General features: G+C 54.0%; 1 protein-coding gene across 2 annotated transcripts; it reads right to left on the bottom strand.

Annotated features, from left to right (window-relative positions):
- Window positions 1–37: 37 nt before the first annotated feature.
- On the bottom strand, window positions 38–22,307 carry PLCD1 (phospholipase C delta 1). 2 transcript variants are annotated; one of them, XM_007971765.3, is made up of 15 exons: window positions 22,149–22,307; window positions 12,554–12,718; window positions 8,737–8,965; window positions 4,043–4,172; window positions 3,713–3,944; window positions 2,880–3,081; window positions 2,649–2,793; window positions 2,423–2,572; window positions 2,172–2,330; window positions 1,794–1,953; window positions 1,565–1,681; window positions 982–1,160; window positions 759–891; window positions 540–689; window positions 38–400 (listed from the first exon to the last, which is right to left on the bottom strand). In XM_007971765.3, exons 1-15 carry the CDS (start codon window positions 22,180–22,182, stop codon window positions 315–317), a joined length of 2,271 nt encoding a protein of 756 aa, XP_007969956.3. In that variant the 5' UTR covers window positions 22,183–22,307; the 3' UTR covers window positions 38–314. The 2 variants fall into 2 exon arrangements, with proteins under 2 accessions (XP_007969956.3, XP_007969957.3); XM_007971766.3 differs by lacking the exon at window positions 22,149–22,307 and adding an exon at window positions 16,956–17,156.
- Window positions 22,308–22,924: the final 617 nt, after the last annotated feature.

Here is a 22,924-nt window from a genome sequence, read left to right as displayed (position 1 = left end):
GGATTTTTCTGGCATCCAGGTAAAGAGACCACAAGGCTTAATCTTACCGTGATTTTTATAAAAACCCTTGACCACCGGCCGGCCAGAGGGTGGAGAGGGCTGCAGTGTTGTTCCTAACGGAATGAAGGACAGCTCCAGGGACTGGGCTAGCTCCTGGTCCCCAGGGAGGCAGCAGCAGACACTATGTTAGAGCTGAAGGCAGTTTGGGGGCCTAGCTCTGAGCAAGAGGCTGGGAGCAGCCACACCAGCCCTGTCCCCACGTGTGGACAGAGGGCCCAGCCCACTCAGGGGGGACCCTCCTGGCTTCCTCCAGCCTAGTCCTGGAGGGAGATCTTCACAAAGAGGGTGGCTGATGGATGCTGGTCCCCGTTCTTAGACAAGAGGTGGACATGGCGGTATCCTGGTGGGTGGACAGGCAGGAGGGAACACAGAGAGTTTCGGTCACTCAGGGGATGCTTCAAGGGACAGCCAGCCCCAGCCCAAGAGATACCAGGGCCTATTTCCCGCCAACCTGGCCGTCCCCTTCTCTTGACACTCACCTTGCTTGAGGCTGTTCAAGGGGATGGTACTCTGGCCAATGAAGTCGTTCTTGGAGGAGGCATCATAATCTTCCACCAAGAAGCGGACGAGGGCAAGGTCAGGCACAACTACCTCAAACGCAAACTCCGTGTCCCACCATGGGTTGAAACCTAGGGGGACAGGCACCATATCAACAGCATGGACACCAGCCTAGTAGCCCAGCCCGGCCCAGCACCTACCGTTGTTGGTGATGACAGCAGTCTGGCGGCTGGCCACGTCCCGGCTCACGCCATGGATCTCCACTGTTACCTTGGGGTCCACGATTGAATTCTTATTCTTGTTGACTTTTGGCAGCTGCTGCCCTGAAATGACCTGAGGAAAGGCAGGGGACAATGGACAGTTCAGGAGTGGTAGTGGGGAAGGGAGGCCCATCGGCACCTATCCCTCCTGGGTCCGGCGTACCCTGATGTTGAGCCGCTTCCGTGCCCACCAGGGCCCCTGAGCCAGGGCGCGGGGGTTAAAGGTGGCGTTGGGGTCTCGCAGGAAGGCGGGCTTCAGCACGTACCCACAGGCCCCGTTGTCCTGGAAGCGGCCCTGGTACACGTCCATCTCTGGCCCAGGTGTCTGGAAGTTCAGGGCCACTACAGGCAGGACAGAGCAGTCGCAGGCTGTGGGTTGGCCCTGGGGCCCTAGAGCACAGCCTGCTCAGGGTACACTGAGGCCTAGGGTCACATGGTGAGTTATCAGGGCACAGCATCACTCCAATGCCTGCTGCCCACCTGCCACCCTCAGTGACCCACAACGCTAACCACGCCTTCCATTCCTCATGTCAGAAATCAAAGGGCTAGTGTGTTAATGAGGTTTCAGACACTGGGATGTGCTGGTGGGCAGATATTTCCAGACGGATATTACCGGCTCCACAGGCCCCTGCATTAGACCCTGCTCGGGTCCTCAGAGCTCCACTGCATGGCCTTCGAGCTCTAGGCTGCCCACCTTGGGACTGAAACCCTCCTCCAGGCCTCCTCCAGCCCCAGCCAGCCCATACCGATCTGGCAGCCCCCGTTCCACATCTCCACGGGGCTGTAGTTGGAGGAGTCTGTTCTCCATCCAGCCGGGTAGATTCTGCTCAGGTGCCCCACATTGTGGCGGACAAAGCCGTTTCCTGAGGGGAGGTGTGATTCAGTCGCAGTGGAGGCCTCCTGGTGAGGCCTGAGCACTGCCCTGCCAGTTCTCTCTGTAACACAGCAGAGGAGTAGTGGGGAGCCAGGCCTCACCTGATTCCTGGAGCAGTCGAAGGGCACGGTTCTCAGAGAAGGATGCCATCTCGTAGAAGGCCTGTCCAGGGGTACCAGGACTGGAGAAGCCCCCAAAGTGGACGCTCTTGCAGTAAATGACCATGTCAGAGAGCTCCTGTGCTAGCCTGAGCTTGTCCTCCTGGGGGCCACGGGAAGGCCCGGGTTAGATTCAGTGGTTGGGGCAGGGTAGGCACTGAGAAAGCCAGAAACCCAGGCACGGAGAGATAGGAGACAGACAGAGAGAGCGGGGCAGAGGGTCTGAATGGCAGCCACAGAGAACTGAGACAAGGCAGACCTCCCAGGGTTGAGGGGATGGGGAAGGCCCGGGCTGCCCCACCCCACAGCTCCCCCTCAAACCTTGGGCTTGTGCTGCACGCGGCTCCTCACTGCCTCATCCTCCATCTCAGCAGCCTCATCTTCGTCTGACACCACAGTGGCCTCAGGGCCATCCTCCCCTCCAGGAGGCAGGAGCCCCCCGAGCTTCTTCCCCTTCAGCAGGATCTTCCCCTTCAGTTGCTAGGGGTGGAGGGGCAACTGGTCAGGACACACCTAGCCTCCCGGCCAGGCTCCCCACCCTCCCCCTGGGATCCCACATCCCCACCACACACCTCAGGGGAGGGCAGGCTGTTGGTGACCCCATCCAGCTGCCGGTTCAACAGCATGGGGCCCAGGATGGCTTGCAGGTGCCGCGCCATCACGCGCTGCTGCTCCAGGGTGCAGTGGTTCTCCAGGGACAGGATGACGGGGTAGGGGGATGCCTGGAGGCCCAAGGGCACATTAGGAGTGGTGGGCCACCCTAGCATCCCACTCCTCACCTGCCAGGGGCACGCCCACCTTGAAGGCGTAGTCCCGGATGGCCCTGAGCACATCGCAGAAGAGGATCTTGGAAGTGAAAGTATAGCCGTGGTAGATGATTGGTTCCTGGTTGGGTCCGTCCCAGCAGTCGAGCTCTAGGCAGCGGCAGCCTTTGCACAGTGCCCTGAGGGGAGGGTGGCAGCTAGGACCCTCCAAGTCCCGTCCTGGGTCCCACCCAGATTCCCGCCCCAAGGCTTCCCTGGACAGCACCGGATGTAGGCCTCAGTGCTGCTGGGCCCGGCGAGCTGGTCCTCCAGCAGGTAGGTGTTGTGCGAAGAGGACACCAGGTAGTGGCTAAGCGGCTGGCCCATATCCTGGTAGACGCGGCGGTGTGCCAGGCTGAAGGCACTGCCGTCAGCTGACAGTAAGTACATGAGGAAGCCATCCTTGGTCATCTGCCGCTGCGCCTTGGCTGGGAGGGAGGAGGCCACTGCCAATCAGAGCCAGCCTCCAGCTGCCCACCCATCTGGACAGAGGAGCCCTCTGAACCCGCTTGCCTGCCTGTCCTGAGCCAGTCTTCCAGAGCTCTTGGAATTAGGATAAGTCTGAGGCTCTCGACTAGACTGTGGCTACTCCAGAGTGGGGCCCCATCTCCTCCTCCTCCCCTGTCTGCACACTCTAAGACCTCTGAGGACAGGGCGTCATCTCCCCGTTCTCTGTACCCCCAGACTGGAACCCCCTCCAGAGCAGGGCCCCATCTTCTCTGCTCTATCACATCTCAAAGCTGGCCCAGAATGAGCACAAAAAAGGAAGCAGGAGTAGCATCTGCTTTTCAGCCATCTCTCTGGTTTCTTGAAGAAGAGGCTCTCAAAGCCCCCTGAAGGAAGTGCTAAGAGGGAAACAGGACCAGGGAAGGGCAGGGATGCCGCAGCCCTGTCTCTCATCTGCCGGCTTTCATGGGACTGGAAAGTGCTGAGCAGGGGCGCGGGGCTGGCTGAGGCAGCCCCTTCCCTCCAGCTCCCTCCTTGCTGCAGTCTCCCCAGGGGTCTCCCGGCCAGTGCGGTACTGGGACTGCAGGTGGCAGGCCCTGGTCAGGCTCTCACCAGTCTCGCTGGGCTCGTAGCGCTCAATGAGGGAGAGGGCCAGCGCAGGCCCTGCGGCCTCCTCCCGCTGCTGGTGCTGCAGGAACGTCACTAACTGATCCACCGACAGAGTCTCCCCTGAGCCCGCGGCCTCGGCGAAGGTGCGGTCGATCTCCACCCGCTGGGTCAGCATCTTGTAGAAGGCCTCAATCTCCTCGTCCTCCAGGGAGTCTGTCTGGGAGCGGTCACACTCCTACAGAGCCAGGACAGCCGGGTGGGCTCAGAGCAGGCCTTGGGCCGGGGTCAAGGGCCCCATGGACAGGCAGCCCCAGCCCCTACTTCCTGCCTCACCCGGAAGATCTTCCGGGCATAGCTGTCGTCCACCTGGATGTTGAGCTCCTTCAGGAAGTTCTGCAGCTCCTTGAAGCTCATCTTGTTGTCCTTGTTCTTGTCAGCTTTTCGCAAGCAGGAGTGAATCCAGCTGGGCAAGAAGTAAGGAAAGAACCCAGGAGTCCTGGAACCCACCAAGGTCCCAGCCAGAGCCATGGATGACTCCAGCTGAAGCCACCTATAGCCACAGCTCCCTGCAGGCCTGACTTACTACACATCCACGTTTCAGTGGCCTCTTCAGAGGAAAATGTTACATCCCATTAAGGGATCTTTTTCTATTTGCTGGTTTTCAAACCTTTCAAATTTTTAAAAACATTTATTTTCTTACTATAAAAGGGCCCACTGTAGACAATTTAGAAAATGCAGAAAAGTAAACAAGCAAACAAATCCCCCATAGTCTATCACCTAGGGATAAGTACTATTAACATTCCAAAGTACATTCTTCTGGTTTTCCTTTTCTCTTTCTCTTTCTTTCTTTCCTTTCTTTTTTTCTTTCTTTCTTTCTTTCCTTTTCTTTTTTTCTTTTTTTTTTTTTTTTTTTTTTTTTACAAGATCTCACTCTGTCGCCCAGGTTGGAGTGCAGTGGCACAATCACAGCTCATTGCAGCCTTGACCTCTCAGGCTCAAGTGATTCTCCCGCTACAGGTGTACACCATACCACTATGCCTGGCCTTTTTTTTTTTTTTGGTAGAGACATGGTCTCCCTGTGTTGCCCAGGCTAATCTCAAACTCCTAGGCCCAAGCAGTCCTCCTGCTTTGGTCTCCCAAAGTGCTGGGATTACAGATATGAGTCATCTGGACTGGTTTTCAACATACAATATATAATAATAAATATCCAACACTAAAGAAATGGATATACCACCTGCTAAACAGCCTTCAGCACACGAATCTTGTGCTTGGCTGGACCATTCTGAACTTGAATTTTTTTCACCTGACTTTCTGCCATAATTATTCTTTTCCACATATATACCCATATATACAATTTGGAAAATATGTGTTAGAATTTTTTTTTTTTTTGGAGATGGAGTCTTGCTCTGTCGCCCAGGCTAGAGTGCATTAGCGCGATCTCGGTTCACTGCAACCTCTGGCCCCTGGGTTCAAGCAATTCTCCTGCTCCAGCCTCCTGAGGAGCTAGGATTACAGGCGTATGCTACCATGCCTGGCTAATTTTTGTATTTTTAGTGGAGATGGGGTTTCAGCATGTTGGCCAGGCTGGTCTTGAACTCCTGACCTCAAGTGATCCGCCCGCCTTGACCTCCCAAAGTGCTGGGATTATAGGTGTGAGCCACCGTGCCTGGCCTAGAATGAAGTTTTAAAGATCCACCTACCTCCTCCAGAAGCTTCTGATATTTGCATTTTCCTCCTAATTTTTTTTCTGCAGTTTAATTTATTTATTTGGTTTTTTGAGACAGGGTCTCACTCTGTTGCCCAGGCTGGAGTGCAGTGGCGTGATTATGGCTCACTGCGGCCTCAAACAATCCTCCCGCCTCAGTCTCCTAAGGAGCTGGAACTACAGGTGCAAGCCACCATGGCTGGCTAATTTTTGTATTTTTTGTAGAGACGGGGTTTTGCCATGTTGCCCAGACTAGTTTCAAACTCCTGAGCTCAAGCTATCCACCTGCCTCAGCCTCCCAAAGTGCTAGGACTAGAGGTGTGAGACACTGAGCCCAGCCTTTCTGGATTTTAATTTGCCTAATGATGCATCTGCCAAAAATAGTGGAAATCATACATTTGTAGTCCATTTTCTGTGTAACATTATATCATAATTATTTCCCTGTGTTAGCGCAGTCTCCAGAAACAGCTTTAATGGCTGTATAATGCTTCGCTGAGTATAGGCACTATAAATTAGAATGGCTGTATGAGCTTAAGGTCTAGGCAGCAGGACTCTGCAGAGGGCATGAGATTGTTTAAGGTCAAGGCTCTGCCAAAGGTGTGATTATGACAAAAATGCCACAGAATTGGGCTTTTTAAAAAGCTCAGAATCAGGCAGATGTGCCATTGAGAAATCGCACTTAAAAGTCTTTCAGAGGCTCAAAAGCACACAGAAGAGGAAATTAACAGGGCTCAAAATGTGTCCCCTAAGGAGTGGATATACACCAGCAATGAAAAATTTAAAGTGAAATTAAGAAAACATTTCCATTTACAGTAGCAGCAAAGTGAATAAAATACTTTTAAAGAAATTGTTTAAGGGCAAAACCTGGAAAACCATAAGGCGCTGTTGAAAAAAATGAAAGAAGACATAAATAATGGAAAGACATTACATGTCCATGGATCGGAAGACTTGACATTACTATACTGGGAATATACTCCAAATTGATCTATACATTCAATATAATCCCTATCAAAATCTTGCTGGCTTCTTTGCAGAAATTGACAGGCTAATCCTAAAATTCATACAGAAACTCAAGGGACCCAGAATAGCTAAAGTAATATTGAAAAAAAAAAAAAAAAACAAAAACAGAAACAAATTTAGAGAACTCACACTTCCTTATTTCAAAACTTACTACAAAGTTACAGAAACCAAAATATTGTGGTAGTGGTGCAAGGACAGACATCTAGACAAACAGAGTAAAACTGAGAACTCAGACCAGGCGCAGTGGCTCACTGCTGTAATCCCAGCACTTTGGATTAGGCAAAGCCTTCCTGAAGAGGATGCCAAAAAACATAAATAACAAAAGAAATAAAGTATATGAATTACACTTCATCAAAACCAAAAACTTTTACGCTTCAAAGAATATGAAGAGTCTGGTCTGAGTGCAGGGGTGTTTACAACTACTGATCACAAGCAGTTCCAGATTTCTTTGTTCCTTCTCCACTCTCACTGTTTCACTTTTCTATCTTTAAAAAACCCATCAAGAAAGAGAAAAGACAACCCACAGAATGGAGAAATTATTTGCAAGCATAAATCTCATAAAAGACTTGTATCTAGAATATATAAAGAGCTCTTACAACTCAATAATAAAAAGATAAATGATCCAAAAAATGGGCAAAGGACCTGAATAGCTATTTCTCCAAAGAAGATACATAAACATACATGGAAAAATGCTCAATATCACTAATCATTAGGGAAATGCAAATCAAAATCACAATGAGATACCACTTCATACCCACAGGGTATCTATAATCAAAAAGAAAGATGTAGTGTTGTCAAGGACATAGAAAACTGAAACCCTCGTATACTGCTGGTGGGAATGTAAATTGATGCAGCCTGTTTGGAAAACAGTTTGGCAGTTTCTCAAAAGGTTAAACATAGTTACCATATGACCCAGCGATTCTACTCCAAGAGAAATGAAAACATATATACACACCAAAACTTATACACAAATGTTAATATCAGCATTCTTATAAAAGCCCCGAAGTGGAAACAGTCTAAATGTCCGTCACCTGGTGAAGAGATAAATAAAATGTGGTCTATCCATACACAGCATATTACTAGACGCAATGAAATACTGACACAGGCTACAACATGGATGAACATTGCAAATATCATGCTAAATGAAAGAAGTCAGTCACAAAAGACTCCATGATTCTGTTTCTGTAACATGCCCAGAACAGGAAAGTATAGAGGCAGAAAGTAGGTAAGTGGCTGTCGAGGGCTGGTGGTTGAGGTGAAACGGGGAGTGACTGCTAACGGGTACAGGATTTCTTTCTGGGGTGATGGAAATGTGCTAAAATTGATTGTGGTGATGGCTGCACAACTCTATGAATATACTAAAAAGCACTAAATCAGGTTCAGCACTTTAAATGGGTTAATTATATGGTATGTGAATGATACTCAATAAAGGTGCCATAAAAAATGGGGAGAGCTGGCTCCACCCTAATCCGTACGTGCCAGAAGCCTGACCACCTCGAATCATAAACCAGTGTGTCACTGTGTAACTAAATGTTGAAGTTAATTTGTTTTGAGCCCACAGACTGGCCTACACACCACACCCAGGGGAACTTGATCACTCCCCAAAGAATGGCACAGGAGGGTACTATGGCCTCCCAACTCCCAGAGGGAAATCATGTAGTAACTCCAGAAAACATGATTCAAACACCCAAGACTGGTCTCCCATTGCAGCAGGCTGCTCCCCTCAGGCTCCTCAGACCCCCAACTCCACGCTGGTGACAGACGGGGACACGGAGTATCAGGAGCAGCAGAGCTATTTGGGCTCTGGTCAGACTAGACCAAAGAGGGCTTCGTGTACCTTCCCTCCTTCCCTTCTGAATTGTATACCCAACCCCCCAACTCACCAAATTTATATGTTGAAGCCCCAATGCCCAACGTGATCATATTTGGAGACAAGGCCTTTGGAAGATAACTTGGTTGAGATGAGGTCATGAGGGTGGGGCACCCGTGCTGGGATTAGTGTCCTTACAAGAAGAGATGGCAGAGAACCTAGTCTGTCTCCCCACCATGTGAGGACACAGCAAGAAGACAGTCATCTGCCAGCAAAGGAGACAGCCCTCACCAGGCTCTGACCGCACTGGCACCCTGACCTTGGACTTCCAGCCTCCACACTGTAAGAAAATAAATTAAGCCACCTAGTCTATGATATTTTGTTATGGCAGCCCAAAGTACCTAAACCACCTTCCATACCCAGGTTGCCCTGGGGATAACCACAGCCAGTGCCCATAAGCCAGGCCTGGACCCACTGCCACCAAAAGGATACTGCCGTAGCTTCTGCCGCTGGTCCATGGAGCCTGAGTGGTGGATGATCTTGCGCAGCCCCAGCACCCAGTGCTGGGCATCAGCTGGCGAGGGGGCGATGAGGTCTAGTGTATTGCGCTGGTCCTTGAAGACAATGGAGAAGCAGCGGTCCTCGGGCACATCACGGGCGAACTTCTCCAGACCCTCCGTGCGGTGCCCCATTCGCACCTCCTGAATGTCCTCGATGGAGACTGCGAGAGGGGGACGGTGGAGAAGAGAGGGAGAGAATGCTGTGAGGTCAGTCCCTGACCCTGACATGGCCAAGGCCACAGTGGAGAGGGGCATGGCTTGGAGACACAGAGCCAGGACCAGAGTTCAGGCCTTGAGTCCAGAGGGAAAGGAGAGGGGCAGAAGGTCAGATAAGGGGGGACAAAAAGGAGAAAGGAAGACAGAAACTGAGGGGGAGCCAGAGCATGAGACACGGTCATTGCAGGCACAGTGGAGACGCACAGGGAGGGACAGAGAGTGAAAGAAAGACAGACTTTAGCAGCGGAAAGGGCACCTGGGACCCCAGGCCTGCTCTCTCAGTGATGGGGGGTGCGGGGCCCCAGGGAGAGGACTAGGGCAGGGCCGGGCTCTTAGAGATGCAGACAGACCACTCCGGAGTATGGGGCCCATGACAGAGAAGGGCCACACACCCTTCTGACTGTATTGGACTTTAGGTCTGTCCTGACCCGACAAAGCCACAAGAGCCACTGGGCCCCTCTCCCGAACATTCAAGAGACTGGAACCACCCTCAGTTAGCCCCAGCCCTGGGGTCTATAGACAGAGGGCTGAAGACAGAGGGAGAAGCCCTGAATGGGAGAGGAGACAGAGTCATGTCCTCTGTGCAGCTGTGTGTATCCTGACTTCAGGGAGCCCCTTGGCAGGGGATACAGGAAGACTCTGCCTTCCCCAATCCCAAGAGGCAAACTGGAGGGTGCCCTGAAGGGGTCTGAGAGATTACATCAATCTGCCCTTAGAAGAGCCAAGGGGAGGGCCCTCCCCTCACAGCCCAGCCTTCCAAGCTTCAGGGAGATGCCAGGCCCTGTCTACCCCCGCTTCCAATGTGCCCTCCATGGCCTGGCCAGGAGCCAGTTCTTCCAGCCAGGCTCATGCTCTGCCTCCCAGCAGTAGGATCCAGGCTTTGCCCCTGCCACGCCCCCATCCTGAGCCATCCTCATCCATCTGTCCAGGCTCCTAGATGGTTCTAGCTGAAGTCCACCTGTCCCTCCCTGTGCCCATTCACTCTGAGTATCCAGGGGCCTCCTAGCCACCTGCAGGGCCCACAAATGTAGCATGTGCCAGCCTGGGCTGCAGGCTTTGAGGAGTGGGACACATGAGCCCAGGGCTATCTCGGGGACAGAGGATAGCACTGCTTAATCCTTCTGCCTGCAGTCCCTGGTGACCCACACGGCCGCACACAGGGTCAGCTGCAGCTGCCTGGGGCAGGAATGAAAACAGGAAGCCTGAGCCATGGAACGCCCCAAGGCCAGCGCCCTTACCCACACAGAGAGAAACTCCAGATGCCTTCACTTCTGATAACACCTTTGGCCTCTGGGAACCAGAGTTATGAGGGTGGGTAGTAGTGGCAGGATTGGGGAGACTTAAAAAGCTGGAAGCAGAGCCAAAGAAAACTGGGCAGAAGGGGAAGCTATTCCAGGCCTCCCTCACCTGGCCTCTGTTTCCCAGAGGGTAAAGAGCAATTGAAGACAACAGTCTCACCGCTCACCCAGAGAAGGGAGGCAGCCAACACAGCAGGTGCAGCACGAGCCCCGTCTCAGGTGTCTGACTGGCAGAAAGCCCCCTCAGGCCTTGCTCCATAGCTGCGCACACCTGGCTCCCTGACCCTGGACCTGGCTCCCTGCAGCCCCTCCTTCTGGCAGGACGCAGCCCCTCAGCCTCCCATTCATGCCTGTTCCTCCTCCTCACCCTGCACCTTGGCTCACATGGGGCCTCCTGCCTGCAATGCCCTTCCTGCCCATCTGCTCACAGCTGTTGCAATACAAGGTCCTCCTCTCACCAGCCCAAATGTGGTTCCTACAAGGCAAGGCCTGGGTCTTCCACTCCTCTGTCTCCCGCTTCACACTTCCCAAGAGCTAGGTACACACTGGGAGTCATGCATATGTAGCGGTAGGTAGGTGGGCTCCAAGGAACCCCCAGGGCTCAGAGCATAAGATCTCGTTCTCACTGTGCTCCCCACCCGCCAGCATCTAACAGGAAATCCCATATCAGGGCAAGAGCCCCACGAAGGAGCCTGTCTGGCGCCACAGACAGAAAAGGTCAGGCGGTCACTCCTGTACTGTGTGGTAGCAGGCTGAGCTGGGGCTCCGTGTGTGTGTGTGGTTTCCTCAGAATGTTCTGGAGCCCCTACCCCTCAGACCCTCCCCTGCCCTGCCCTGCTCGGAAATCTTCCATGGCACACAGCCCCAAGGACTGTGTGGAGAGCCCCAAGGCTCTCCGCAACTGGTCCTGCTCCCGTCCTGCCTTACCTTCAGCCCCTCCACAGGCCACAGGCTGCCAGGCCATACCTTCTCAGGGTCCTGTCCAGTGTCCTGAGGCCAGGCAGACCCTTTCTGGGTGAAAGGCACCCTCCTGGGGCACCCTCAGCGGTGGATCCTCCCCTTCCTTATGCTCTCCTCCTACCTGGGCTTATCACCCATGTCCAGTCTCACTCCCCATAGACCTGCCCCCCATCTCCCCACCCACACCTCAGCCAATGGCAGGAGAACAGGCGAGGGATCTCCAGGGTTCTTGACTACGTGAAACCCAGGCTGCAATGATTTATATGCACTGTCCAATTCAGTAGCCACCAGCCATCTGGGGCTATTTAAATATAAATTAGTTAAAATTAAATAAGAGTGGGAATTCAGTTCGGCAGTCACACTAGCCAATTTCAAGGTCTCAATCGATAGCCACAAGTGGCTAGTGGCTCCCATGCTGGACAGTGCAGATATAGAACATTTCTATCATTGTTCAATCGTAAGCATCAGCCTCAAATTTCCTCACCAAGTAAAGGTATAGAAGGAGACATCTCACTTTATAGGATCTTTAGGGAATTCTTTCCCTTAAAGGGCAGAAGTGAGCAGAGCTTTCTTCTCCCTGAGGCATTGCAGGAGGCTCTATTTGTGGCCTGAGACTTGGGTTCCTTGGACTTTTTAGAAGCTTCCAGAAAGCTCTCAGACCCACAAGCGCTCCCCAGCAGTGGCCTCTCTCTGTGTGTCCCAGTCCTGCTCTGCCCTAACACCCCTCCTGCAGCTCCAGTCCCAGGGAGGAGCTGCCTCCTGTGGCCCCAGCTCCCACCCTGGCCACTCAACCCCAGAAGTACCTTATCTGCCTGGACCTTGGGCCTGGCTTTTGCCTTCACCACACCTGGAGTCCTAATCCGCCCAATTTCCCTCCTCACAAATGCCTGGGCGGAGGCCTGTGAGTTCAGGCAACACTGTCCAGCTCTCTCCCTGCTTCTGAACCTGGCTGTCCCCATCTGTGGTCATGGTTAAGTATCCCCATCCCTCAAAAGCTTTGCCATTTCCATCTGTGGTCCTCGTTCCATGACTGCCCTTTCCAACCCCGACTAGGCTTCAATTTCCCGACAGGCAATTTAACTGGCCCCGCTCCCCAGCACCAGCCAACCTCAGTTTCCCCATTGGCAGTTCAGGTTGTACAAATGACCTATGCCCCACCAGGCCAGGCCTCAGTTTCCCCATCTGTGGTTTTGATCCACAAGTGACGTTTATATTTACCCAGCCCTGAGCAGATTCCACACTCTATCCCCTCCCCTGTGATCCCAGGGCACTTACACAGCTGGGACTCCGGGGTCCGCATGACCTTGCGGGACTCCTGCCAGATGGTCTTGCAGTCCTCCTGCAACTTGTAGAAGCGCTCTCTCCTCCATGAGCTGGACTTCACCTTCAGGAGCTGGCTGCCCTTCAGCAGGGCCTGTAGATCCTCATCATCCTGCAGGCCTGGGGATCAAAGCCAGTAAGATGCCACCTTCTCCACTGGTTTCCCTGATGCCCTAGGCCCCACACTGGCCGTGCCCACCTCTGGACCCTCTCAGAGCCCACTTTTCACCAAGCCTCATCCTCAGCTCTGTTTACTCCTCCCTCCTCCACCCACACTCCAGCCTGCTCCCAGTGCCTGCCTTCCTCCAGGAAGTCATCCCTGATTGCCAGCTAAGGCGACCATGCAAACGGGACACCTGCCCCCCCGAGGCCATACTTATACACTGTGACCTACCACCCACAGCTGAATGAACAAAAGAAAGGCAGCTAATTCAAGAACCCCTGGTTCCTAGAGGACCAGGTCCCTAAGAAATGTTCTGAAAGATAGTTTTGAAAGATTAGGTGAGCCCCTCCCGGTCACACTTAGGGGTCAGAGTGAACTGAAGAAAGCTGGGATCAAAAGGTTAGGCAAGGCAGGGAGACAAAAGGGGGACAGACACAGAGAGAAATGGACCCCAGAGCGTCATGGAGCCAAACAATGTCCCAACTCCAATAGCTCCACAATCATTTGTGCCTAGGTTCATGTGCCCTTCCCAACAAGCTGTGTGACCTGGGCAAGGGACTTCATGCTGCTGGGCCTCTGCTTTCCTGTCTATGAAATGGAGATAATAATAGCAACCACCTCAAAGGGAAGTTCTAGGTTCAATGAGATGATGCCTGAATCTGTGCAGGCCCTGAGATAATGGCAGTTGGGGTTCTTGGTGTTAACATTGTGGTTACTGTGGGACCCTTGTGCCCATCTCTGCCACCCTTACCCTTGCTGTCCCCCCCACCTCTGACTTGAGCCCACATGGTGGATCTCTGATCCTTGCCCCAAGAAGAGACAGATGAGTCCACTGTAGCCTGTGTTTGGCCTGCTGGGATGGCCCTGTCCCTCGCTGCCCCAGCCCCATCTCAGAGTGCCCAGAGTCTGGGACCCCTCAGGATACAACAGCTTTTTCTCTTTTTTGAGATGGAGTCTTGCTGTGTCACCCAGGCTAGAGTGCGGTGGCGAGATCTCGGCTCACTGCAAGCTCCGCCTTCTGGGTTCACACCATTCTCCTGCCTCAGCCACAATGCCAGGCTAATTTTTTGTATTTTTAGTAGAGATGGGGTTTCACCGTGTTAGCCAGGATGGTCTCAATCTCCTGACCTCGTGATCCGCCCGCCTTGGCCTCCCAAAGTGCTGGGATTACAGGTGAGAGCCACCGTGCCTGGCCAGGATACAGCAGCTTTAAGGTATAGTGCATCCCTTTCCGAAGCTGAGCAGGTCCTGTCCCAGAGCCCACAGAGAGGAGCCTGGCTGCTTGCCCCAGTCCTGCCCCACTCTTTTGCTGCTCTCAGAGGCGTGGGCTCCCAAAGATGCAATGCCCTCAGTCCTACCAGGCCCAGACTGGAGGCACCAAAAGGATGTCAGAGCCTTCACCACCCAGCAGGTCCTGCACCAACTGATAAAGTTGATAAAAGTGACCCCAACCCTGAGTAACCCACTGGTGTAACATAGAAACATCTATAAGGGCATATGTGTGTGTGTATCACCCTAGCCACATATAGTCCAGCAGCCAGCTCTGCTGAGAGCCAATCAGCCACTTCACTTCTCTCCCCAGAGCTACGTGACCCATCTGCAATCTCTGTCCTGTGCTCCAGCACAGTGGCAGCCTCCGGACTTCAAGTGTCTAGTCTGAGGGTCTTGAGCCTAAGCCTACGTGGGGAAGCCCTCACAAAGCCACAGGCCTTTTCTTTTCTGAGCCCAGATCCCCAACAATGGATGGCCTCTCCCATTTTATCCATGCCCCCTCCCCCAGCCAGCCTGTCCCACATATCTTCAGGGCTCACAGAACCCTCTGGACCACTTCCCCAGCCTTCAATCGCTCACACATCTCTATCCCTCCCCAGTCTCCTGCTTCCAGTCAGAACAGAGGCCAGTGCTAACATCCACCTCCTATAGCTTTAGGCAACTCCCTTCCCTCTTTCTGCTTTTGTTCCCCCTTCAGCCCTGGGCTAAGAACAGCATGGGGGAGGCATCCCTGGGCCTCTTCGGGGGTGACAGTCTGATGTGACCTTCCTCCACCTTTCTCCCAGGTCTGTCCACCCACTTGATGAGCTGTTCTGCCTTACTGTGAGCAGCTCCCTCTTAGCCCAAGGGGAGTCCCAGTGGAAAAGAAGGGGGCTCTGATAGAATATTCCCAACTACTGGCTGTGTCTGAGGAGCCTGAGACAAGAGGAGGGAGAAGGGAGTTCCCAGGCTGCCAGAGGACCGGGCCACCTCCGGCCTCCAGTGGGGAATTCCACTATCCCTTCTAAGGCTGATGTCCCTCTAAAGCTGAGAGGGACATCTCCTTGCCCTCTGCCAGCACCCTGCTGGGCATACATCAGGGCAAGCCACTGCTGACAGCACATATGGGGATGGAGCTGGGAGCCAGGAAGTAGAAGTTGAGCACCACCCTCCTGTTCTGGAAAACACCATGAAGAGATGACATGCTCATCCTGTCCTGGAGCCAGGCTGTGGCCCTATCTACAGTCAGGCAGAGATAAACCTCCAGCTGCCAACAATAGTTTCTAAAAGGTGGATATCAGTTCCAGGGTGATAATTCCAGAAAGGTGATAGCCACAGCCCTCTGGACCATTAGGAAACCTGGGCAGGTGCCCTCATCTCTTAGCCTCATTTGGGGCCCTTCTGTTTCTGAAGCTTCTGGACTGCCTGTCCCACCACCCTGGCTCCCTTAGTACCCAGAAAGTCTGTGGCACCCCTCACCCAGCCCTACTCAACCCAGTCATAGTATTAGTTTGGCCCAAAAGTAATTGTGGGTTTTGCTATTACTTTCAATAGCAAAAACTGTGATTACTTTTGCATCAACCTAATAGCCTCTCCTCCTGTGGGAGGGTGGTGGTGAGGGGCCTTTGAGCTGCCCCTGGGTTGACCTTGCAGCCTGCCCAGGCTAGCTGTGCACAGTGAGACTGCCATGTGGTGGGGCATACAGGGTGTTGCAGTGGGAAGCTGAGGGAGGTGCCAGGAGTCCTGTCCCTATACCTAGGGTGATGCATAACGAAGACACACTGGGACTGGGACCCACAGCGATACAGAGCTACACAGATATGGCCACACAAATACACAGACACACACTAGACCACCACTCACACAACCTCAAAGAGACAATGAGCCACACACAATGACACACTGCCCCCCAAAATTACACACTGTCACAGGGAGTTGCACAGTGTCACACTTAGTCACGCATAGCCACACAACATACAGTGCCAGAACATGATGATGATGATAGCAGCTCCCATAATAATAGCTAATATTTAAATAAGATACTGTTCTTAGCACATGCACTTAATTCTCTCAATAACCCTCTGAGGAAGGCACTGTCATTATTCCCATTTTACACAAGAGGAAATTGAGGCTCAAGGAAGTTGCATGGTGGAGTCAGGACTCAGAAGCAGGTAGCTTACCCACAGGGTCAGCACTATGAAACTTTATGCAGCCACTGTGAAGGGACACACGGCCACAGAGTAAGAACATCAGAAAATCCATATAACACACACACCATAACGGAATGACAAAACCACTCAGTCACCCTGGGTCACCCACTGTCACACTGGTTATACAGTCACACTCCGTTGAACGGTATCACAACAGATCACACGCTGTCACACTGGGTTACAAGCAGCCACCCTCAGTGCCACAATGTCACACACTTTGTTTCACAACATTACACACCATCACCATCATTACACACTGCCCCACCACAGACCACAGGCGTGACAGAACTACTCAGTCGGCACTGGGTCCCATACTAGATCGCCACTGTCACACTCATCACATACAGGCACACTTTCGCACAGGATCAAACTGAAGCACAAACTCTTGCAGATCACCTCATTGGTTACACAGTCATACCTGTAACACACCAGGCCACACATCCAGTGCCTCAGAAATTTGTAAACAGGAGGGCATCAGGTGACAAGGGATGGGGAGCTTTGGAAGGGCTGAGTTAAATCATGAGAAGGGGTGTCTTATTATCCTAGTACTCACCCCGACGTGCTACCACTGCAAACACTGCCCCACAGTGGGCCACACACTCACATAAGTACTAAACATGTCCAATTAAAGGCTCCAAGGCAAATGGCCCCAAGTTAAGGGACAAGTGGTCGGCGTCCTGCTCCAGCTGCCTGCCCATTCCCCGCAGATCTCAGAGTGCTCTGCGCCCCTTACCCAGCCTCCGTCCATTGAGCGCCGCCACCTTAAGGCTCTGCTCCTGCAGGTAGAGCTCCCTGGAGCGGCTCCGGCTCCGGATCCCCAGGCACTGCATGGCGCTCCGCAGTGCCCCTGCCTGCGTGGAGCAGGATCCAGGACAGTGAGTGCTGCCGCCAGTGTTTTATGCTCACAACACCCACTGCTCTGGTCTAGGGGGCGGAACTGTCGCCCTGGAGGGGAGCAGGGCGGAGTCCAGGAGTGGCAGGGAGGACTAGGGGCGGGACGAGAGGGAAACCCGGGCCGAGGGGGTAGTCAGACCCTAGGAGGCGGAGCTAGTGCACGAGGGGCGGGACCTATGCCCCCTGAAGGTGAGGCGAGAGGGAAACCCAGATAAAGTGAGGGGTTGGGGAGGTCAGAACACAGGAGGCGGGACCAGAAGAAAATCTGGACTAAGGGAGGGCGGAGTCAGACCCCAAAAGGCTGGGCCATCCAAGAGGGGTGGAACCAACGCCCCCTGGAGGTGGGGCGAGAGCGGCGTCGAGGCGTGGGTGGGGATAGGGGGTGGATCCAGAACCCAGGAGGCGGGACCGAGGAGGTGCCGGGACCCGCGGAGGCGTAGTGGGACAAATCCATAACCCAGGAAGCAAATCTGTGTCGAGGGCCAGAGGCCAGAAAACGGACTGGGGGCGGGACCAGAGCCAAGGCAGCGGGGCGAGGGAGGGGTCAGGCCCAGAGGCGGAGCTCAGGCCGGGAGCCTCTGCTCCAGAGGCGACGTGGAGGCAGAGCCACACCCAGGAAGCAGCCCGGGGGCGGGGCCGGGGCCCAGGAGGCGAGGTTGGGAGGATCCCGCACTGGAAGGGCGGTGTCCAGGCAGAGAGGGGCGGGCCCTCGGCTTTGGAGGCGGTGCGGGGGCGGAGCCAGGGCCCTGGAGGCAGTGTGGGCGGAGTCTGACAGGGAGCCTGAGCGGCGAATTCTAAGGCCACCTTGGAGGCTGGCGCAGAACCGAAGGGTTGAGTCTGGGGAGAAAGAGCTGAGGGAAGTCCCAGGGGGAGGAGGGCGGCAGTCTAGCGGGGACCTGAATGGGGCGAGGCCAGGCGGGACCGGGGATAGAGCCTGGGCCAGACACCGAGCCCCCGCCAAGTATGTTACTTCAATTGCTCAACTAATTCATTGCGACTCAGCTTGCTGTTGCCTCATTTGTGAACCTCAGGTGGGCTTGTTTGCTTCTCTCGGTTTGACCACCAAAGTGATCATCCCCAAGCTGCCGGATGCAAACGAAATTCTTGAAAAAATGCTGATCTTAAAATGAGCCCATTAACGCAAGCTGGCTTTCATGAATACATGAGAACGACTGTAACTTTGCACAAAACTTTGCTGCCAATATGCTCGGGAACAGTGGGTCCTTTCGTGTACATCACAAATTCCCTTTCATTCACCCAGTAATTATTTATTGAGCCCCTACTGTGTGCCAAGGTCAGGACACCACCCAGAGGCCTGACTCACTCTTTTACTCTCAGCCTCTGAATAGTTCCCCCAGTTCGCTTCACTGCAGCTCCAGTCACCAGCATTGACAGTGAGTCACTGGCAAAGCCGGTTATTGGCACAGACAAGCACAGCAGTAATAACAAGAAACTGAAGCACAGAGTAACTTGCCTAAGGTCATACCAGAGAGAATAAATCATTAGCAAGGTGAATATATGGACAAGATAAATGAACTGAAATATGAACACGGAAAAGTTATTCTTCTTTGGAGAGAGGAAGCAGAGTGCAAAGGGAGCCTGTGTTATGGAGAAACTGTGCAGGGGTTCTTAACCAGACCAAAGACCCCTCAAGTACCTGTAGATAGAATAACATCTCAAAATAATTGGCTTCCTTTGAATTATTATGTATTTTATTTTCTGTGTTTAAAAACATGATCCTGGCCGGGCGCAGTGCCTCACACCTGTAATCCCAGCACTTTAGGAGGCCAAGGTGGGAGGATCACTTAAGGTCAGGAGTTTGAGATCAGCCTGGCCAACATGAAGAAACCCCGTCTTTGCTAAAAATACAAAAATTAGCTGGGCGTGATGGCGGGTGCCTGTAATCCCAGCTACTCCGGAGGGTGAGGCAAGACAATCCCTTGAACACGAGAGGCGGAGGTTGCAGTAAGCCAAGATGGTGCAAATTACACTCCAGCCTGGGTGACAGCGAGATTCTGTCTCATAAATAAATAAATAAATAAATAAATAAATAAATAAATAAATAAAAACATGATCCTGAGAAAGGGTCTACAGGCTTCACCTGACTGCCAAAGTGGTCTGTGGCACAAAAAGTTCAGATTGGTGTGGATCAGTGTGTGCCTGTGTAGCATGGGCCTGGAAGCCTAGGGACAGACAGCTTTAGAACATAGGTAGGTGAGGAGCTGGCCACCCCAACTTACTAAAAGTTCTGGAATCATCATCTCTTGGAGGACTGGTTTTTGGGGCAACCTAGAATTCCTATGCCCATTGGTATTTATGTTCACAACACCTACTGTGAAATATGTATTGCTATCCCATGGATGGTTCTCAGACCCACAGTAAGTAGAAACAAAGATAGGGCTGGAGCCCAGGACTCCTGGGGCCAAGATGAGGTCCCTCTATTTTCTATTTTTACAAATGGCACCTCTCGCGGGGCGGGGGTGGGGGGGGGTGGGTCGGTGGGCAAAAGGGATTGGGTGTAGGAAAAGTTAGTGTGTATGTAGGGGGTGTTCAGTGAGGGGAGGGCCCTGGGAGGTGATGTTCTTTTGGGCACATCGGGGAACCTGCTAGAGAAACCAGTCCAGGTATAGCGAGTGGAGGAAGTAGGTGAAGGAAGGAGAATGGAGGCTGTCTTGTCAGTCTGAGGGCTTCAGAGGCACTGGAAAGAGCTGGCTGGCTCACTCTTGAATCTAGTTCTGGCCCTATTTCCCCTGACTAGGAACTACCTTATGATGCCCCCATCATCTCCCAAAGAACTATAGATGGCAACTCATCAGGCATAGAAACTTGGGGAGGGGGCCTCCTGCAGGAACATAGTTCTCACTGAGTACCAGGCACTGTTCTAACTGCTGTGTAGATATGTCATTCAGTCTTCATAGCAACCCTATGAGGTAGATGGTATTATCCCCCATTTTACAGATGAGGAAACTGACACACAGAGAAGTCAAGGGATTCGTCTGAGATGAGAAAGCCAAGACTTGAACCCAGGTACTTTACTTTCGGAATCTACGCCAGTAAACTATATTACCTCTGCATGCATCTGGGGTGAGGACAGAAGGGACATGTCACATCTAGGTGAGCCCCATAGCTCCCCAGGCCAATAGAAGGAGTCCCTCTGGGCTCCTTCTAGAGAGTGTGGAGCCCTAAGCCAGAAAGTGTGGTCCGGCAGCACATCCAGTGCTGGGGCACCCACACTGTGAAACAGATACAGACTCTCCAATACAAGTGTAGACAACCTGGAACAGCACAGGGCACAGTGACTACTCCCTCCCACCAACCATCCTCCTTGACAGGTTCTTATTTCCCTGTCTGGTTTGCAGTGTAGACAGACGCCAGTTAAGGAGGTAATTTTGGGTGATAAGCTAAAAGTGGCAGGGCCTTCAGGGAAAACAGTTTGGGGTCACAGTGTTCATGTCAACCCTTCAGGAAAGGCTGGACTGAGTTAGGCATTTGGGAGACTGGTCTCAAATGGGGTGGGCCAGGGCAGCCAAGCCTATGCCACAGGACTGGGAGGTCCTGACTGAGCCTCCATGTGTCTTCCTCCATGGGAAAGATATCAGGGCTGCCTCAGGAGAGAAACTGAACAAAGGCACAGACACTGAGGATGAAGCCTGTTCCAACAGGAGCCAAGGAATGACGCTGTGTCAGAGAGAAAGCAGAGGTCTCTGCTGTGTCCTCTCAGCTGCCCAGGCTCCCTTCTTGCTAGTCTGGCAGGCGCACTAAAGACACCACTGGCCTGAAGAAAGAAGAGGGGGCACTGGAAGGGGCAGGGACTCCATGACTCATCTAGACAAGGTGGCTTTAAGGAGCCTAGGCTATTGGTGTAAAAGCAACAGCTCTGGGCACAGAGCAAGGTCTCTCTGGGCCAGGAGGACCGGGTCTGTGCCAACTGGGAACATGAGATAGACTGGAGGCTGGCTGATGGGAACATCTCTAAGTACCTCTAAATTCCGGGGGACTCTAGTGGAAGGCTAGAAGACTCTGCCCTTCTCTTTCCCATCTATTATGTCCATGAACAGTTTAGATGGATGGTTGGTGGTCACTAAAGTCTCCAACCCCAAGGGTACTAAAAAAGTGAGGGATATACAGTAAAGCAGTAATTGGTATGAAAGGAGCAGGGTTTGCTGAGCTGGCAAGTGATCTGGAGGGGCAGGAGGGCAAGCTCACCAAGAGTGGGTAAGTGCCTGTCCTGGAGCAAAGAGGTGCCCAGTCAAAGTTACCCTCCCCATCCTCCCGCCTCCCAGAAGGCCTCCAGATCTGCATTCAGGAGCCCAGGCTTCCCTGGCTGCTGGAGGGACAGCGAAAGGGCAAAGAGCTGGCTCCTATCAGAGGAAACAAAGCTCCGCTGGACAAAGGATGGAGCAGGCAGCTCCAGCTGAGACCTGGTCCTGTCCCCCGAGGAGGGTTGCAAACGAGGGGATCGGGCTGCTTCTCCCAGCCTGGGCATCGCTGACTATTCTGCGCTAGGCAGTTAAGGCTGCACGGCCCGACCACGGTTAACCTTGCACACCTCCTCGCCCCACCCCCTTAGCCCCTACTCCGCCACACCCGCGCGGCCTGACGCGGTCCAGGCACGCCCAGGCTTTGGGGAGCCTCTGGGGCGGCCCGGATGGGGCAAGGAGAATTTGGTCGTTCTCGGATGCTGTTTCCTTCCTTCTCCGCCCCTCCGTGCGAGCGGGATCGTGGAGCTCAGACTTTCATGACCAGGACAAGGGGGTCCGCGAGGCGGAGAGAAGTCTTCAGACCCGAACCGCCCGCCCACCCCCAGGGCTAGACCTCGGACAAGCTTGGAAACGCCCAGGGTCGTGCCCGGCAGTCCCACCCAGGGAGCCGCGGGCTGAGATTTTCCCAGTCCGGCGAAGGGGCAGAGAGGAGGGCTCGGGGTGGTGTGCAGGCGGCCGAAGGAGCTGGGGGCTCCCTGTCCAGGGCCCGGAACGGCTTTCCAGGCGTCAGCCCCTGCAGGGTCTCCCCCTCGCGCGGGCCAGGCACTCACCGTGCAGAGTCAGGAAGTCCCGGCCCGAGTCCATGCCCGACGGGCGGCGCGGCGGGAGGGGCACCGCGGGACTCACGTGAGTGGCGACAGCACCGGCGGCCTGGGGTCCAAACGGAGTGCGGTGGAGGGACCTGAATGGATCGCGGTGGGAGGAGGCCGGGGGTGGTCCCGGGACACGCCCCGCCCCCGCCGGCCTGCGCCCCCGCCCCCTGAGCCCGCCAACCCGCGTCTCTCCCCGCCCCTCGTGGGGATGCGAGAGGGAGGGCAGAGCTGGGGGCCCGGACGACTGGCCAACCCCGGCCCGGGCCAGCGGGTGCGCCCCGACCAGAAATAGCCAGATCCCTCCAGCTTCCTCCGCCGCCGCCACCCACGGGCCGCCGGCCCTGTCATTACCGCGGGCGGCCGGGCCCCACGCCCTGTTTGTGGGCGCCTCGCTGGGGTCCGGGTGATGCTGGAAAGAATCCGGCGTCATCCCGGGGAAGGGATCGTGTAAGGTCCCACGCCCAGCCGGGCTGCTGCGCTAGGGAGACGCGGCGTCCAGGCTTCAAGCCGCAGCTCCTCAGTGTTCGCTTTCCCTTCTGCGAAATGTGTGCACGGACACGATTAGAAGGTCTTCAGAGAGCAATACCTGGACCTTGTCGCGGGGAGGGTCCCCTTCCCTCTCGCTGGGAGGTTTCTAACCTCAAGGGTGCCTTTGGTGGAGCGTTGAGGGTGGAGGGGGAAGCAAGCAGGTGCACGGAGTTCACTTTCGAGCCCCTCATATCTCAAAACCCCAG

The sequence above is a fragment of the Chlorocebus sabaeus genome, chromosome 15 (assembly GCF_047675955.1).
Source record: "Chlorocebus sabaeus isolate Y175 chromosome 15, mChlSab1.0.hap1, whole genome shotgun sequence".
In the NCBI taxonomy this organism is placed as follows: domain Eukaryota; kingdom Metazoa; phylum Chordata; class Mammalia; order Primates; family Cercopithecidae; genus Chlorocebus; species Chlorocebus sabaeus.
This window is presented reverse-complemented; position numbering and strand designations above follow the sequence as displayed.

Coding starts and splice junctions, on each gene's coding strand:
- PLCD1 (XM_007971766.3), bottom strand. CDS start 17,052: ATGCAGTGCCTGGGGATCCGGAGCCGGAGCCGCTCCAGGGAGCTCTAC. Junction 8,966..12,553: donor GACCCCGGAGTCCCAGCTGT/GTAAGTGCCCTG, acceptor CCCCTCTCGCAG/TCTCCATCGAGGACATTCAG. Junction 2,331..2,422: donor ACAGCCTGCCCTCCCCTGAG/GTGTGTGGTGGG, acceptor CTCCACCCCTAG/CAACTGAAGGGGAAGATCCT.